General features: G+C 49.1%; 1 protein-coding gene and 1 long non-coding RNA gene across 3 annotated transcripts; one reads left to right on the forward strand and one right to left on the reverse strand.

Moving 5' to 3' along the window:
- The first annotated feature begins 5,333 nt into the window (after positions 1 to 5,333).
- Positions 5,334 to 10,250, forward strand: MLF2 (myeloid leukemia factor 2). 2 transcript variants are annotated; one of them, XM_072766119.1, is made up of 9 exons: positions 5,334 to 5,764; positions 6,324 to 6,401; positions 6,654 to 6,780; positions 7,045 to 7,080; positions 7,717 to 7,770; positions 8,160 to 8,288; positions 8,456 to 8,615; positions 9,215 to 9,427; positions 9,649 to 10,250. In XM_072766119.1, exons 2-8 carry the CDS (start codon positions 6,352 to 6,354, stop codon positions 9,400 to 9,402), a joined length of 744 nt encoding a protein of 247 aa, XP_072622220.1. In that variant the 5' UTR covers positions 5,334 to 5,764; positions 6,324 to 6,351; the 3' UTR covers positions 9,403 to 9,427; positions 9,649 to 10,250. The 2 variants fall into 2 exon arrangements, with proteins under 2 accessions (XP_072622220.1, XP_072622219.1); XM_072766118.1 differs by having other exon boundaries at positions 9,215 to 9,398.
- LOC140599915 (uncharacterized) lies at positions 7,972 to 9,279 on the reverse strand. Its single transcript, XR_012002968.1, has 2 exons — positions 9,144 to 9,279; positions 7,972 to 8,685 (listed from the first exon to the last, which is right to left on the reverse strand). It is a non-coding gene; the product is annotated as an uncharacterized lncRNA (long non-coding RNA).
- Positions 10,251 to 17,299: the final 7,049 nt, after the last annotated feature.

The raw sequence follows: 17,299 nt of genomic DNA on the forward strand, positions 1-17,299 counted from the left end.
AATACAAATAGACTAAAAAATAAAAATAAAGTAAATAAAATATAAATAGGCTATTGTCATTTCTCTACATAAAACTTTTAAGATTTTATTTATTTAAAAAAAATATTTATTTATTAGAGAGAGAGAGAGCGAGCACATGAGCAGGGGCAGAGGGAAAGGGAAAAGCAGACTCTCCTGCTGAGCAGGGAGCCCAATGTGGGGCTGGATCCCAGGTCTGTCACACAGGTAGCACAAACTTTGATCCTTAATGTCCATGTTCTACACAATGTGTTCTGCCTCTTTCTGGATGTTTTCTTGAAAAGATCAGACAATAAGAAGTTCTTAAAACTTAAAACTTCCCATTCTAATGCAGACTACTCACATTAGCATATCCACTCAAGGTGGTCTAACAACTACTATAATGTGATCAAACTGCGCATGGAATTCACTTATTTTGGGGGATCCCTGGGTGGCGCAGCGGTTTGGCGCCTGCCTTTGGCCCAGGGCGCGATCCTGGAGACCCAGGATCGAATCCCACGTCGGGCTCCCGGTGCATGGGGCCTGCTTCTCCCTCTGCCTGTGTCTCTGCCTCTCTGTGTGTGTGTGTGTGTGACTATCATAAATAAATAAAAATTAAACAAAAAAAAAAAAAAGCTGAAAGCTTTCTTAAAAAAAAAAAAAAAGGAATTCACTTATTTCTACATCTCCTCCTACTTGAGGTAGGTAACTGCTAAAGGTAAGACTGTCTGAGTCAGTTATCCTGTGTAGCCACATCTATCTTACAGCTAGACACAATTTCGATATATTCTCAAACCCGTACTTGTATGTTCTCAGTACAGTGTGGCAAGAAGAATGGTCCTTTCTTTCTTATTTCAGTTGCCCAGATCAAAAAATCTCAGAGTCCTTCTTGACTCTTCTTCCTCACACTGCATCCATCCATCAGCGCATTCTGTTAGTTCTATCTTCAAAATATATCTACAATCTGACCACTCCTCTTCTGCTGCCTTTTTTTTTTTTTTTTTTAAGATTTTTAATTTACTTATTCACAAGAGATACAGAGAGAGGCAGAGACATAGGCAGAGGGAGAAGCAGGCTCTCTGCAAGGAGCCGGATGCAGGACTGGATTCTGGGACTCCAGGATCACACCTTGGGCCAAAGGCAGAGGCCCAACTGCTGAGCCACCCAGGCGTCTCTCCTCTGCTGTTTCCAATCTACTTTAAGGCACCAGAGGGGGCACCTGGGTGGCTCAGCGGTTGAACATGTGCCTCAGGACATGATCCTGGGGTCCTGGGATTGATTGAGTCCTGCATTGGGCTCCCCACAGGGAGCCTGCTTCTCCCTCTTCCTCTGTCTCTACATCTCTCTTTGTGTCTCTCATGAAATAAAATCTTTTTTTTTTTTAAGATGTTATTTACTCATGAGAGACACAGAGAGAGGCAGAGACAGAGGCAGAGGGATAAGCAGGCTCCCTGTGGGGAGCCCAATGCAGGACTCAATCCCAGGACCCCAGGATCACGTCCTGAGCTGAAGGCACATGCTCAACCGCTGCGCCACAGAGGCATCCCGAAATGAAATATTAAAAAAAATAAAAGCAAGGTGCCACAGGGTCTCACCTGGACTATGGCAACAGCATGCCAATAGATCTTTGTTTCTGCTGTTGTCCTCCCTATCGTCTATTCTTCATCCAATGGCCAGAATGATCCTTTTGTTGGTCTTACAAAGTCCCACGTGATCTGGCTTCCTTCTTTGTGACTTTGTCTCTTATTACTGCTCTTCCTTTCATTCACATCAGTTTAGGCACATTGAACACACTAAACATACTTCTGCCTCAGGGCCTTTGTACTTATTGTTTTCTTACCCAGAATGCTCTCACCTCAGCTTTCCTGAGCATATTAGTTCTCTTCTTCAATGTCATCTTATCAGTGACAACTTCCCTCATCACCCTAAAAAGCAATCACCACTTCTCAACTATTTACCTATTACTCTATTCCTCTTTCTACCTTGCTTTATTTTTCTGTCACTACTGTATCTCCAGAGCCAGGATTATTACCTGACACATAGTAGGCATTCAATAAATATTTGTTGAGTGGATATTGATATGAAAACAAGCTGAAAAGTTGATTTTTAAAAATCCTCAAGTCACTTTTTTTAGATTTTATTTATTTATTCATGAAAGACACAGAGAGACAGAGACATCGGCAGAGGGAGAAGCAGGGTTCCTGCGGGGAGCTCTATGTGGAACTGGATCCCAAGACCCCAGGATCATGACCTGACCCGAAGGCAGCATCTCAACCACTGAGCCACCCAGGTGCCCTTCAAGTCACTTTTTAATCTTACTTACCTGGTGTCCACAGTAAAACTCACTCTAAGGGCACCTTAGCACTAATTTTCAGGCTTTTCCTCTCTTCCCCTATACCTATGCTCATTTACATACACACATACACTCAGTCACACCCATTCACTTTGGCTCAGGCAGGAAATCCAGTCTCCCCTAACTCACACATCATTTTGCCCCTTCTTCACGCTGTTCCAATACCCAACTATCCTGAGAATGCCGTAAATGTGTGACCTCACATCTAAAGAGGGTTCATCTCACCTGCACCCCGATGTTTATAACAGCAATGTCCACAATAGCCAAACTGTGGAAGGAGCTTCAGTGTCCATCGAAAGATGAATAAAGAAGATGTGGTCTACGTATACAATGGAATATTACTCAGCCATTAGAAACGAAAAAATACCCACCATTTGCTTCAACATGGATGGAACTGGAGGGTATTATGCTGAGTGAAATAAGTCAATCAGAGAAGGACAAACAGACAAACATTATATGGTCTCATTCATTTGGGGAATATAAATAATAGTGAAAGGGAATAAAGGGGAAAGGAGAAAAAATGAGTGGAAATATCAGAAAGGGAGACAGAACATGAAAGACTCCTAACTCTGGGAAATGAACTAGGGGTGGTGGAAGGGGAGGTGGGTGGGGGGTGGGGGTGAATGGGTGGTGGGCACTGAGGTGGGCACTTGACGGGATTAGCACTGGGTGTTATTCTGTATGTTGGCAAATTGAACACCAATAAATAAATTTATAAAAAAATAATAAAGAGGGTTCATCTTCTGGCCCAGCTCTACTTTCACAAGGACTTTTTGACTTTGGCTCCATCAGATAGAGCAGTGAACATGTAAGAAACACATTGTTCCTCTTCCTTCCCCAAATTCTATCCTCCTTGTGTTAAACCTCACTCCTGGCAGGGCTCACTCGCCATCCTACATCTTATCATATACAGGACACTCCAGTGACTGAGAAATTTTTGTTCTTCAGAGTTCACTGGACAAGGAAGGAAAGAAGGAAGAAAGGGAGAGAGAGACAGGAAATGGAAGGGAAGGAAGGCAAGAGAGAAAGGAGACAGACACAAACTCTGGTTGTGAGGGACATAAAGGTTACTCGTAAAATTATATTCCTTCCATTTTTGGAGTGGATGGTTGACTTTGTGCTATGTCTCTGGGGACTCTGAAAATGAGCTCTTGCACTTCCTTCTTCATCCCCACCCAGTCAAGAATTTCTTTCTAACCTCAGACAAAGCCCAGGTTTGGAGCTTTCCCTTCTAGTTAGAAGCTAAGCTGTAATTTGTAAATTCTCCTAGGAGAGGTAATACACTGATTTAAAATCAGGCAAAGGTAAATATGACTGGTATCGGATTCTTTGGTTTTCCAAGGAAGAGAAGAAAGGCTTCTAGGGGGCAGCCCAGATGGCTCAGCGATTTAGCGGTGCCTTCAGCGGAGGGCGTGATCCTGGAGACCCAGAATTGAGTCCTGCATTGGGCTCCCTGCATGGAGCCTGCTTCTCCCTCTGCCTGTGTCTCTGCCTCTCTCTCTCTCTCTGTCTATCATGAATAAATAATAAATAAAATCTTTAAAAAAATAAAATAAAATAAAGGTTTCTAGGTCCCTAAAAGCAGTAGGTAGACAGCACCAGGTAATGGAAAAAGAAAAAAGGAGGAGGCCAGAAGCTGAGTTTTATCTCCTACCCAATTTGGTGAAGGTTGGACATAATGGAATGAGAAGGGAGAAGCTGGAAGGTGAGGAATCACACTTACTTGAGTCTGGGCCACAGAACTCTGAGAGAAAACCTGATCACATGTCAACTGCCTTAGAGGCAAAAGGAAAAGGGGCAGATGCAGAGTGGAATGTCCAGAGAAAAAGGATCTGGAGAATAAATTTAAAAGACTTGACTAAGTCTCTTCCCCCAGAAATATCAACGAAAAGCAAATTTTCTTTTATCCTGTCTTTATCTTTCTTTGGTTTTGCCAGCCTGGCAGCTTCTAAATTATCACTGTTCCCCTCTGTCTCCACTATTGTTTTTCCCTCACTAATAATGATCGTGTCCAAAGAAACCTGAGAAGCCCTGCTCCGGGTACCTTTTCCTGAGTCACCTGGGACCCCCCTCCTCCTTCACCCCTAGGGAAGTATTGGGAACAAGTCTTTGGCATTGTTGGGCTCCACAGAGCGCTAACATGGCTAGCAGCCAGAGTAAAGAACCAGGGAGAGCTAGAGTTTGGATGAGTCTGGTTTAAAGTCCATCGTAGACCGTCCAAATTCTCCTGACACCCTGGGGGAGGGCCCTTCTCTCCAGTTGGGCCAGATTTTATGCAAGACATTTAGTATGTCAAAGTTTCAGTCTTTGGCCCTGGCCTTCTGGGTCTGATTCCAGCTCCGCCCCTGGGTGATCCTGGTTAATGGAGCTCTCCACCCCTTCCTTCTCCCAAACTTTAGACCCTCGACCTACCTACCTGACTAGAGGCGAGAAAGATCAGAGCGGGACTGGGAGCTCTTGAGAACACAGCAGTGAGAGAAAAGAAAGGGGAGAAACTGGCATTCCACGAAATGATTTCAGAACGACAACCTTTGCCCAGACCGACCCTGCGCACGGAGCAGCCGAGGGTCCGGGAGCCCGGCCAACCGCAGCTCCCGAAGCCCCGCCGTTCCAGGCCGGCCGAGGAGCGCCACCTGGCGGCCGGCCCGCCCAGCCCGGATTCTCTCCCGCCCCGCCGGAGTTCTGGAAGCCGGAGCCAGACGGGGGCCGAACGGTCACCTCCCCTGCGACGTCAGTCCGAGGGCCCCGCCCCTGCTTGGAACTCGCCTCCTCCCGACGGGACTGGCCCCGGCGCCTCCCCCGCGAGGCCGCTGCCCTGCCTCCCTCTCGGGCCGAACGCCGCTGGGGGAGAAAATCCGCTTAATATTCCCCCCAGGGTCCGCCCCACGCCGTCGCCCACGGGGAGCCCGCCCCTCCCCCCGGGCGCCTGCCCCCCGGGCTCTTCCTTCCCCGGAGGGAACATGCCGCACCGCCCCGTCCCGCCCCGAGCCTCACGAGGCGGGGCGCCCCGCTCTTCCCCCGCAGCCCCGCGGGGCGCCTCCTCCTGGCCACAGGGCCCGAGTCCAGCTGGGGATGAGGCCCCCCTCCCCTCGCCCCCGGAGGACCCCGCCGCCGGAGCCGCCCCAGCCCCAGCCCCAGCCCCAGCCCCTCGCTCGCCGGTGGGCGGAGCTCCGCGGGCCCGGCCCCGGGGCGGGCCGGCCCATCGTGACGTCACTTCCGCCCGGGCCTGGCCGCGGTTCGGGCTCCGTGGGCCGCGGGGGGGTACGGAGGTGGCAGCCGTGGGAGGAGGCGGCGCGGGAGGCCGAGGAGAGCCAGCCCGGACCAATCCCGCGTCCCGGGCCGCAACCCCCGATCCTGCAGCGCACAGAGAGGCGAGACCGGCCGGATGGGCCGCTGAGCCCGGATCGGGGACCGGTGAGGCTCGAGCGGCGCGGGCAGCCGGCGGCAGGAGCGGGCCCGCGGGCTGCGGGGTCTGGGAGCCTGGGAGGCGGGGAGGGGAGGGGGCCGGGCCTGCCGCTCCTGCTCGCCGGGGGGAGGCGGGGGCCGGGGGCAGCGGTGGGGCTAGTGAGGCCCGCCGGGGGGAGGCCTGGCTGCGGCTGGGGGTGAGGAGGGGGCGAGGTGGCCGGGGTCATTGCTGGGGCGAGGGCCGGCCCTCGAGATTCGCATCCGAAACAGTGGCGTCGGGGGAAGGGGGTGTGCTTCTGGCCGGGGCTTCGGGGAGAGGATGGCTGAGTGGGGGAGGCAGAAAACTGCGAGGCTGGGAAAAATTTTCCACAGCCCTCCTCGAGAGGTTTGAAGAGCCCTAATCTCCCTTGAGGGTGGTGTCCATCGCCGCCTGGAGAAGGGGCTCACTGGAGTTTGTGGGGGTCGGTTACAGCATTTGCAAGGGACAGTGTTCTGAGAGTCCCTACACTGAGCCGGGTGTGCAAAAGCCTGGCTGCCTCCGAGTATCTGAGCCTCCACATCTTTACAGTGTGGAGCCCCCTGGAGCTAAAATCAGGATGTTCCGCTTCATGAGGGACGTGGAGCCGGAGGATCCCATGTTCCTGATGTGAGTATTCCCTCCCCCTCCTGTTCTAGAGCGCTCATCCTACTCCACTTCGGGTCTCTAAGTAGTTCAGACAGACATCTGGGTTCCCGTTGCTGGCATTGGTTGGAACTAGCTGGATACTCTGCTTCAGCTCCAGCTTAGGGGAGGAAATAGGCATCTGTGCCACCTTCTCCCTTGGACTTTTCTTTTTTGTGGGGGAGGAAGGTGTTGACTGTCCCTTCTGCCATCTACACTGTATACTCACTTCCACAGGGACCCCTTTGCTATTCACCGTCAGCATATGAACCGAATGTTGTCAGGTGGCTTTGGATACAGCCCCTTCCTCAGCATCACAGATGGCAACATGCCCGGGGCCAGGCCTGCCAGCCGTAGGATGCAGGTAATGATGCCGAGACATACCCAACACCCAAGGAAATGCTGGAGGGTGGCTAATAAAGTCCTTGATTTCTCTTGCACTTCAGCCAACTTAGCAAGTGGAATGATCATTTTTAGGAGTTGGAGAAGGGGTCTGGCAAAAGGGCTTTGTGATCCCCTTTTGAGAGGAGGATGGAAGAAAAAAAAAAAAGCTGAGACCATGCATTTGGTTTGGGACTGTAGTGAGATAGGACGTGGTCTTTAATTTGTTCTTTATGTTTTCCTGTAGGCTGGGGCTGTCTCCCCCTTTGGGATGCTGGGAATGGTGAGTCCTAATGTCCTCGTGTCCTTCCATTCTCAGACACACTCTATATCCTTAGATGTTATTTCCAAATGTGGCTCTCTGGAACAGCCTTATGGGTAACCCTAAAATCTTTTTATAGTGTTCATAAAGCTCTGGGTCTGTTGTGTGCTGAGTCCTGTGGGTTAAAGATGCTAACTTACTGATTCCTCCATTCTAAGAGCCACACCTATTAGGAAAATGTAATTGTCTAGCAAAGTTTGTTGTTCTGAGGATGGAGATGGAGTCGAAGGGCCAACCAAGATGGCTTTTAGAAGTTTGCTGTTGCTGTTTTTATGGTTTTATGCCCAACCCTTTTATGGGTTAGAATCTATTTACTTGGGTGTGCTTCCTAAAGATAGGAGGAAATAGGACAGTTGGGAGAAAGCAGATTGGATCAGAGAAGCTGTAGAGACTGAGGAGGAAGGCAGCATGTGCAGGGAGGGAGATGTGAAGGGGAACACCCCCTGTTCTGGTGTGCTGAGGAAGAGACAGAGCAGTGGCTCCATGTGAAGAAGAGAAAGGGAAATGTGTAGCCACGTGTCTGTCTAGCAGGTACCTAAAGATAATCTGAGTTCTGACTGTGCCTTCCTGACTCTGTTTTCCATCTCTTTGCTGCAGTCGGGTGGCTTCATGGACATGTTTGGAATGATGAATGACATGATTGGGAACATGGTGAGGCTCTTGCCCCATATGCTTTTGTACTCTTGTTCTCGGTGATAGCTGGCAACACCTTGAGTCCTTTGAGGCAGGAACAGGGAAGAGTGTGCTGGTGAAGGAAGGGCTGGAGCTAGATAAAGTCATGGAGCCCGGAGAGCACTGGGTTCCCTTATCTGCTCTCATGCCTGAGTATGAAGCAGCAGCAGCAGTCTCATGAAGTGTGCAATTAAGGCTCCGTCTTATTTATTATTGGGCTCCAAGGAATTTGGGGGTTACTGATGAGTCCTGACATTTTCTTGGCTCCCCCGTTCTGTGAGAAAGACAGGGACAAGAACAGGCAGCTGAAGTGTGGGATCCCTTTTCCAGAGGGACCATTCAGTCCTGTGGTACCTTTTCCTCCTCAGGAACATATGACAGCAGGAGGCAATTGCCAGACCTTTTCATCCTCCACTGTCATCTCCTACTCCAATACGGGTGATGGCGCCCCCAAGGTCTACCAGGAGACATCAGAGATGCGCTCGGCACCAGGCGGGGTGAGTTGGGCAGCTTCTCACCTCCCAGAGAAGGCAGCTCGGAATGCTGCAGGCAGCAGCCCTGCCTTCCTTTCTCAGGACTGGGCTGGGGGTGGTTTGCTGTCCTGGCGTGGTGTGGCCAGGGCTTCGGAAGGGGTGGCTGAGGGCTGTGTTCTCCCCCATCCCAGATCCGGGAGACTCGGAGGACCGTGCGGGACTCAGACAGTGGGCTAGAGCAGATGTCCATTGGGCACCACATCCGAGACCGGGCTCACATCCTCCAGCGCTCCCGAAACCACCGCACGGGGGACCAGGAGGAGCGGCAGGATTATATCAACCTGGATGAGAGTGAGCCTCCTTCCTGCGCATCACCCTTCTGATCTCTGGACCAGTAGCCACTGGTCCAGTTCCTGCGAGCCTAGGAGATAAAAACTTTTGTTCCCTACCTCTGTAGATATTTCTTGGCAAAGTTATCGGTGGGGGGGGGGGGCACTTCTTACCTCGCTTGAGCCTTGTCATCTTCAGGGGCTAAGTCAGATGCTGGCAGGGTCAGTTATTTCCTTTCTCCTCCCCCCCTTTTTTTTCCCAAGTCAACAAATATTTATCAAATACTTGATAAATGTGTACATGGGACTATGCTCCTTAACTTAATAATATCCCCTTCCTGATTTCCTTCTTCAGTAGCCCTGCCTTGGGCTTGTTGGTGGCTTCCATATTAGGATAGCTATGGGCTCTCAGCTAGCAGAACCATATTGAACCCTGAGTTAGGGAGAAAAGAAATTTTTCTTTATGCTGCTCCCCCTCAACATATCCCCCCCACAACATAACACTTTCAGCCTTTGCCCTGTTTCTTCACCTGAGAAGGCCATGACTCACTCTTGGCACTTGATTCCAGAAGCCAGCCTGTGCCTTTAGTAAGTGTCACGCCTGGTCTCTGTGCTCCTCAGGTGAAGCTGCAGCATTCGATGATGAATGGCGGAGGGAGACATCCCGATTCCGGCAGCAGCGCCCCCTGGAATTTCGGAGGCATGAGGCTTCAGGTGGTGGGGGACGAAGGGCTGAGGGGCCACCCCGCCTGGCTATCCAGGGCCCCGAGGATTCCCCCTCCCGACAGTCCCGCCGCTATGACTGGTGAGGGCCCTAGGCCTTCAGCCTCTCCTGTAAGTACCAAGGGGGAGACTTGTAAGGTGTAGAGCACGGAAGGGGGTGGAGGAGCCGACCTGTGCACCTTCCTCTGCAGGGAGGTGTTGCCTTTAGTGGTACAAGTTTTCACTGGTGTGGAAGGAAGAATGCTCTCGCTGGAACAGGGGATTAAACCCAACTCCCGGCTTTTATACTTTGTCTTTGTTTTGACTTGTGCTCTTCTCTCTTCCTCTTCCAGGTACAGGCTGAGAGGCTGAAGAATCATCCCCTGAAATAACTTTTTCCTTTCCAACTCCCACTCCCAGTTTAATATTAAATTAACAGGCAAGCTGGCCCCCACCTCTCCCTGGGGGTCTCAGGGAGGACCTTTCACTGCCCCCTTTACCTACTTTCTCCTTCTTTAATCCCCTACCATGATGACTCCATTTCTCCTGTGTCTGCTAACTCCTTCTTTAATCCCCTACCATGATGACTCCATTTCTCCTGTGTCTGCTAACTTGATTTTTCATTCTGCTGCTCCATCTTTGAACCTCCTTACCTGCCCCGTTCTACCCTTGCCATGCATTGGAGGGGCTTTGGGGGTGAGCTCTGGGTTTAGGGGCTTACTCCATCCTTCAACCACCCTGGATCTTTGCCCACCTCCACCTCAGATCCCCTGCTGCAGGGTCCATAGCCCTCATCCAGGGCTGTGTGGAGGGAGAGGACTGGCTCCCCACCCTTCCTCCCTACCCACCCCCTGCACATCACAGAAATCTTCCCCACACCCTTCTCTGCCTTTATTTTTTGATTCGTGCAACTTGTAACTAGGTGTTTATGGAATAAAGGAGAATGGAAAAAAGACCAAGTGGGATTCTTGTTTTACTTTTGATCTTTACCCTGTTCGGCTTCACCTCGCCTGCTGTCCCCCAGGCCCCTTCTTACATTCCCTCTGTCTCCATGTGTGGCCTTCCTAACTTGAGCTCAAGCCCAGTACCTCCGTGGTAACGACAGTGGGACTGCCGGAGCCCCAGCAGAAGAGAAACAGTGGCAGCACTCGTCTAGGCTGGCGGGGGGGAAAACACTAGCAGCTGCCTTGCTGGCTGTCTCCCCTGCTTTTGCTACAACCTCACACGTCTGGGGGAATGTAGGGCATATCTCAGAGGCACCTGAGGAATTTGTTGCCCCTTGCCCCCTGGGGTGAGTGTCTCCCCTGGACTATGGGTGGGAACACTTGTACTGAGCAGGAAGGCACAGGCCTTCAAGGGGAACGCACCCCAAGTTCAGCAATGTTCTTCCACCCTCAGTGGTTGAGAATTTGAGCCCAGGGAAGGAGACCAGAGAAGAAAACTAATCTGGAACCGGAGTGGTACTGGAAGGGCATGAGGTGCTCAAATTTCTCAAGGTGTTCACTCTTGCTTGACCTGGCTCAGCCAAATGGGGTCACCCTGTTCTTCCTGGGAACTTATTTAATGATGGCAGATGCTTATAAAGAGTGGTGATGGTTTCTTCTTTATGAAAATCTTCAGTTCCTTGTAGTTTATGGTAAATCGAAGTCAAAAAAACAAAGTAACGGGTGCCTGGCTGGCCCAGTCAGTAGAGCACACAACCCTCAATCCTGGGGTTGTGAGGTCAGGCCCCATGTGGGACGTAGATCTTTCTTAAAAAATAACATAAACAAAAATGGCTCCTCTCAAGGAAGGGGGGATCTTTCCCATGTCCTCTGTGAACAGATTCCAGAGATCTGTCTAGTTGCTGAATGAGTAGAGAGATAAAGTTGAGTTTAACAGCCAGGCGCTGACTCTATTTTAGGGCAGGTGCCAAATCTTGTTAAATAGGCCTGGTGAAGATGCATGACCAGGGTTAAGGGAACCCACCGAGTGGCTAAGAGAATCCAGGAATCTCAGAAGTCAAATAGGCACAGGTTTCCCTCTCTCCAAAAGCAGAGCATTCCTGCAAAATCTTTTATAAGCTGAAATGGCAGAAAGTGAACCAATTGCCATTAACTTACATGGAAAAGCTCTCAAGCGTTCCCAGACTCCAAATAGAACCTCTTGGATTTTCCTGAAACCATCTTGCTAAGGGATGCACAAACTAGAGCTCACAGACAGTTCCAAAGTTCGGTTTGATGGAGAGAAGCTGCATAGAGCTCAGGGGGAAGGAGCTTGGTAGTGCCACCCTTGCGGTGTGTGTCGCCTCTATAACCTGCAAAACAAATGCTGATAGCTATTTTCACCTGTCTCGTAAAAGCAAAAATCTCTTTGTATCTCTCTGTTGGCCAAAACCGGTATTAACGTTGGTGTTTTGTAAATGTGAAGTGGCGTAACATGAACTTTTGTAGAGTTGGGTGGGGTGCCTATATAGATAATTCATCTCCACCTGTGTTGTTGAATGTAAATGATGGGACTCTGAGCACAGCTCCCCTCAGTTTCAAGTGTCCCCTGAGCTCTGTTCAAATAGACTCATATTTCCTTCCTCTGGGAGTGGAAGCAGCTTTCATCAATCTCCAGAGGAGCCCACAGGAGAGAGAGCACAAGACTTGTATAAAAGATGCCCAGAGGCTTAGTCCTTGGCTCTGTCATCAACTATAGCCAAGTGGTCTTGGGCAGGTCATTCACTTCCCTGGACCTCAGCTTTGAAGTGCCTTACCAGCTATAAAATCTAAGGCTACAGTTCACACCGAACCTGCCAACCTGGATTTCAATCATAGTGCCCACACTGGCGGGTATGGCTCTGAGTGGGGGCCAGAGCAGGGCAAGGGTTGCCCTGATTTCAATCTAGGTGAGTCACCCTAGTGTTGCATAAGATCTCCCATGTAGGTCCTGGCTTTCAGACACATGAACTAATTCTCACCCCTACTCCCTGCTCTTGGGTGAGGACCACCCTTCAACCCAGCACTCCTTCCTAGGGCCTGTGACTAGTTGTGAGCAGCGAGATGTTGTGGGCAATTAGTTAGCAGCAGCCACCGAGTAAGGAGCTCAAGAACCAGCCCCTTGGCATGTACTGACCTGTCTGCCAGGTCAGTAGGGTGAGGGCCAGAGGATAGAGACAGAAAAGGAACTCTCAGGAAGAAAGCTGACATTTTATTTCTGGTCAGTTCTCCAACTGGGCTGGCCTCATTCACAATAGCCATCCCCTCAAGCCTTTGGCCTGACGTCCAGAGGACATGTCAGACTCATTATTTCCCCCATGGCTGATAGTTGGTGGGAGACTGAATTACCCAGAGGAGTGAAATGATGACTACAGCCTGCCATAAGCAAGACCTGCTCCACTACTTAGCTACGATTGGGAAAGATTCTTAATCTTTCAACATCAGTCTCCCATTTTATAAAATGGAACTTTCTAGGCGCTGATGGCAGTGGGAACATGGGTCCATACTTTGGAACGACGAGAGATCCGTGAGCACAGAGAAAGCATGTGACACAGTACATGAGATATAAATGACTGATTTTTCCCTGATTATTGTCTTGCTCCTTCAGTGTTCTCTGGTGGTCCTCCTCTCTGGGTCCATCCTCGGGGGTCCTAGAATACTTCCAGACATAACTTGGAAATCATCATCCTGGCCTCCAGCCCTCTGTTCTCCCAGCTACCAGTTATTATCTTTCACACTTTTCATGCCTCGGCTTTAGAGACTTAACAAGTTGAAACAAATGTTTTGTAAGAAACGTTTGGTTCAGAGTTTTGGGCCACACTTGCAAGCCCTGCTTGCAGTTTGGAATGTTTTCCTTCCTATGATAACCAAGAGCCTTGGGTCCTACTAACACCCTTTACCTGATGCCCCCTTTCTCCACCATTCTGCAATCCAATACCCAGCTCACAAACTGGTTACCCAGAGAACCAGGAGTTGATCCATAATAAAAACCCAGTATTCGAGTCTCCCAACCCACATATAACCAGTCCACTTAAATACTCCACAAATCTGCACTGCCATGATGCTCCCAGTCCTGGGCACAGGTCGTTGTGAGGGCTGAGGGAGCAGCAGGGACCAAGGACTCTTCTCCCAGACCATTCCAGTTGGGATAGGAATAAGAAAAAAAAGTAGCCTCTACCTCTCTACCTCTTAGATATCACCGGGGACCTCAGATAGGAGCAGTGGATCCAGGCAAGGTTGTGCTAGAAGCTGGGGAGGTGAAAATGGGGACAGTTAGGTATAGGAAATGCTGAGAGGGGATCCCTGGGTGGCGCAGCGGTTTGGCGCCTGCCTTTGGCCCAGGGCGCGATCCTGGAGACCCGAGATCGAGTCCCACGTCGGGCTCCCGGTGCATGGAGCCTGCTTCTCCCTCTGCCTATGTCTCTGTCTCTCTCTTTCTCTCTCTCTCTGTGTGACTATCATAAATAAATAAAAAAAATTTTTTTTTTTAAATCTCAAAAAAGGAAATGCTAAGAGACAAGAGAAAAAACTGGGGACTGTGGGCAGGGGGGGGGAGGGTAGATGGTTCTCCTAAGCAGCCTCCCCACTAGCCTCTGTCCCTGGGGAGAGCCTACGGAAGGCACAGAGCTGGCATGGTATGGGGCCCGGGATGCAGGAGGCCAGCAGAGCTGCTGTGGAAGGTGGGCAGAGAGTGCCGACAGCTCCGAGCCTCCTATCCTCAATGTCCACCCTTAAATGGTAACTCCAGGGGCACCTGGGTGGCTCAGTGGTTGAGCGTCTGCCTTCAGCTCAGGTTGTGATCCCAGGGTCCCGGAATCGAGTCCCGTATCAGGCTCCCCACGGGGAGCCTGCTTCTCCCTCTGCCTGTGTCTCTGCCTTCCTCTCTGTCTCTCTCATGAATAAATAAAATCTCTTAAAAAAATAATTAAAATAAAATAAAATAAAATAAAATAATAAAATAAAATAAAATAAAATAAATAAAATAAAATAAAATAAAATAAAATAAAATAAAATAAAATAAAATAAAATAAAATAAAAAACGGTCTCCAGGGAGACCAGGACAAGCAAGTGGTACTTCTCCCTCTCAGCCCTAGACTGTCCCTGGGATGAGACAAGCTAAGTTAGTACTTAGAGTTCCTTGCCCTTTTTCTGCCTTTTATGATTCTTTTCTTCCCTGAGGACCGTATTTTTTGCATAGGAATAGGGTGCTGGCCCAAGTTTTTCTCAGCATCCATCCCATCCTCTTCATCTGCTGTCACCTGCCACCTGAGAGCTTGCAGGTTCTGGACAATCATCTCTAAGACGTAAGTGTTCTCCAGCCAAGAGGCCAACCATGTGTCTGAAGGGTCGGGCCTAGGACATTGGGACACATGAAATGAGGATAAGAGAGAGGGCGTGGGAAAGGGTCTTAGATATCACATTGAGTCTCTAAAAGGGAGAAGCAGAAATACACTTAGGAAAGGTCAAGGTCACACTGAGGTGGGAAGTGGTTTGATGGCAAGGTTCTTAGAAAACTACTGGTGAGCTTAGTTAAGATATCCTGGATTTGTGTGTGTCAGGGGCAGGGAACATGCCAGGCAATGACAGACACTGATTCCCAATTCAGATAGACCCTTAGTTTAAGCTACCCCAGTATATGATATAAATAACATCTCTAGGGTTAGAGACCTCACAGATCACCTTCCCTGCACCTTCCCAAATGTGGCAGTAGATGGGCATCACCACTCCAGACTTACTAAAGCAGAATCTCGAGGTTAGAGAGGATTCCAACGCAGCTTAGCAACAATTACACATATCCAAACCCCCTTGCGTCATTGCTTAAGAAACAGAGGTGACTTGTTGAACATCATCCGGCAGCTAGCTACCTAGCAGCACTGCAAGAGCCAGGACTCAAAATCTAGATTGACACAAATGATACCAATGTGCTATAAAGAAAGATTCACCATGGGAGTCCTTTCAAAGTTTTAATTCATATTAAAATTTACTCCAGTAATAACATCATATTTAAAATGATGAATGCCAGCAGCCCAGAACATCTGTTTTTTAAATCTTGTATTTTTTAAACATATAATAAAATTGCTGTGTATGTGTGTGTGTACAGTTCTGTGTTAACACACGCAGATTGGTGTAAGCACCGTCATCAGGATCAAAACAGTTCCATCACCCTGAACACCCTCCTGCTGCTCCTTTGTAGTCACACCCTTCCTCTAATCCTAACCCTTGACAACCACTGATTTGTTCTCCATTGCGGTAACTCTGCCGTTTCAAGAATGTCATATAATGAAATCATATATGAAAGTAGCTATTTCACTCAGCATAATGCCTTTGAGATTCACTCATATTGTTTGTTGCATGTTTTTTTTAAATTTTATTTATTTATTCATAGAGACAGAGAGAGAGAGAGGCAGAGACACAGGCAGAGGGAGAAGCAGACATCATACAGAGAGCCCCACGTGGGACGCAATCCAGGGTCTCCAGGATCACGCCCTGGGCTGCAGGCGGCGCTAAACCGCTGCGCCACCGGGGCTGCCCTGTTTGTTGCATGTTATTCATAATTTATTCCTCTTTATTGCAGAGTAGTATTCTGTGTGGGGTTGTTTTTGTTTTTAAAGATTTTATTTATTTATTCATGAGACACAGAGAGAGAGAGAGAGGCAGAGGCACAGGCAGAGGGAGATGCAGGATCCCTGCAGGTAGCCTGATGTGGGACTCAATCCTGGACCCCGGGATCACGCCCTGAGCCCAAGGCAGACGCTCAACTGCTGAGCCACCCAGGCGTCCCTCTAACTGTGTGTTTATAGTCTGTTTATCCATTCGCCCATCTGAGGATATTCTAGTTTCCAGTTTGGGGCAATTATGAACAGAGTTGCTATAAACATTTGTGTACAGGCTTTTGTGTGAACATGTTTTAACTTCTTTAGGAATGAAATGGAGTGGGATTGCTAGGTCATATGGTAAGTGTATATTTAGATTTACAAGAAAATGCCAAACTTTTCCAGGGAAGCTACACCATTTTTCATTCTCACCAGCAATGGAAGAGAATCCTGGCTGCTTTTTGCATCCTTGCCAGCAGTTAGTATTGTCAGTTTTTATTTTATTTTACCCATTCTATTAAGTGTGTAGGTGTTCTTCTATTTATTCTAATAGATACCTTGTCATGGTTTTAATTTGTATTTCCCTAGTGACTAATGATGTTGAACATCTCTTCATGTGCTTATTTGCCATCATTATAGCCTCTTTGATGAAGTGTCTGTAAGTCTTCTTGCCATTTTTCAAAATCGGGCTGTTTATTTCCTTACAGTTGAGTTTGGAGCATTCTCCTTTTTTTAAAGATTTTATTTATTTATTCATGAGAGAGACAGAGAGAGAGAGAAAGAGAGAGAGAGAGAGAGGGGCAGACACACAAGCAGAGGGAGAAGCAAGCTCCATGCAGGGAGCCCGATGTGGGACTCGATCCCGGGACTCCAGGATCATGCCCTGGGCCGAAGGCAGGTGCCAAACTGCTGAGCCACCCAGGGATCCCCAAGAGTGTTCTTTACAAATTCTGGTTAGAAGTCCTTTGCTAATAGGATTTGCAAACAATTCTCTCCCATTCTGTAGCTTGTCTTTTCCTCCTCTTGACATCTTTTTCTTTTTTTTTACCTCAAAAAATTTTTTTCAGATTTTACCTACTTATTCATAAGAGATACAGAGAGAGAAGCAGAGACAGGCAGAGGGAGAAGCAGGCTCCTTGTGGGGAGCCCAATACAGGACTCGATCCCAGGACCTGAGCCAAAGGCAGACACTCAACCACTGAGCCACCCAGGTGTCCCAACATCTTTTTCAAAGCAAAAGTTGCAATTAAGATGAAGTCCAACTTACCATCATTTTCTTTTGTATCATATTTTGGGTGTCATTGGGATGCCTGGGTGGCTCAGCGGTTGAACATCTGCTTTGGCTCAGGGTGTGATCCCGGGGTCCAAGAATCGAGTCCCGCATCAGGCTCCCTGTGAGGAGCCTGCTTCTCCCTCTGCCTATGTCTCCATCTCTCTCTGTGTGTCTC

This window comes from Vulpes vulpes, chromosome 8 (assembly GCF_048418805.1).
Source record: "Vulpes vulpes isolate BD-2025 chromosome 8, VulVul3, whole genome shotgun sequence".
Lineage (NCBI taxonomy): Eukaryota > Metazoa > Chordata > Mammalia > Carnivora > Canidae > Vulpes > Vulpes vulpes.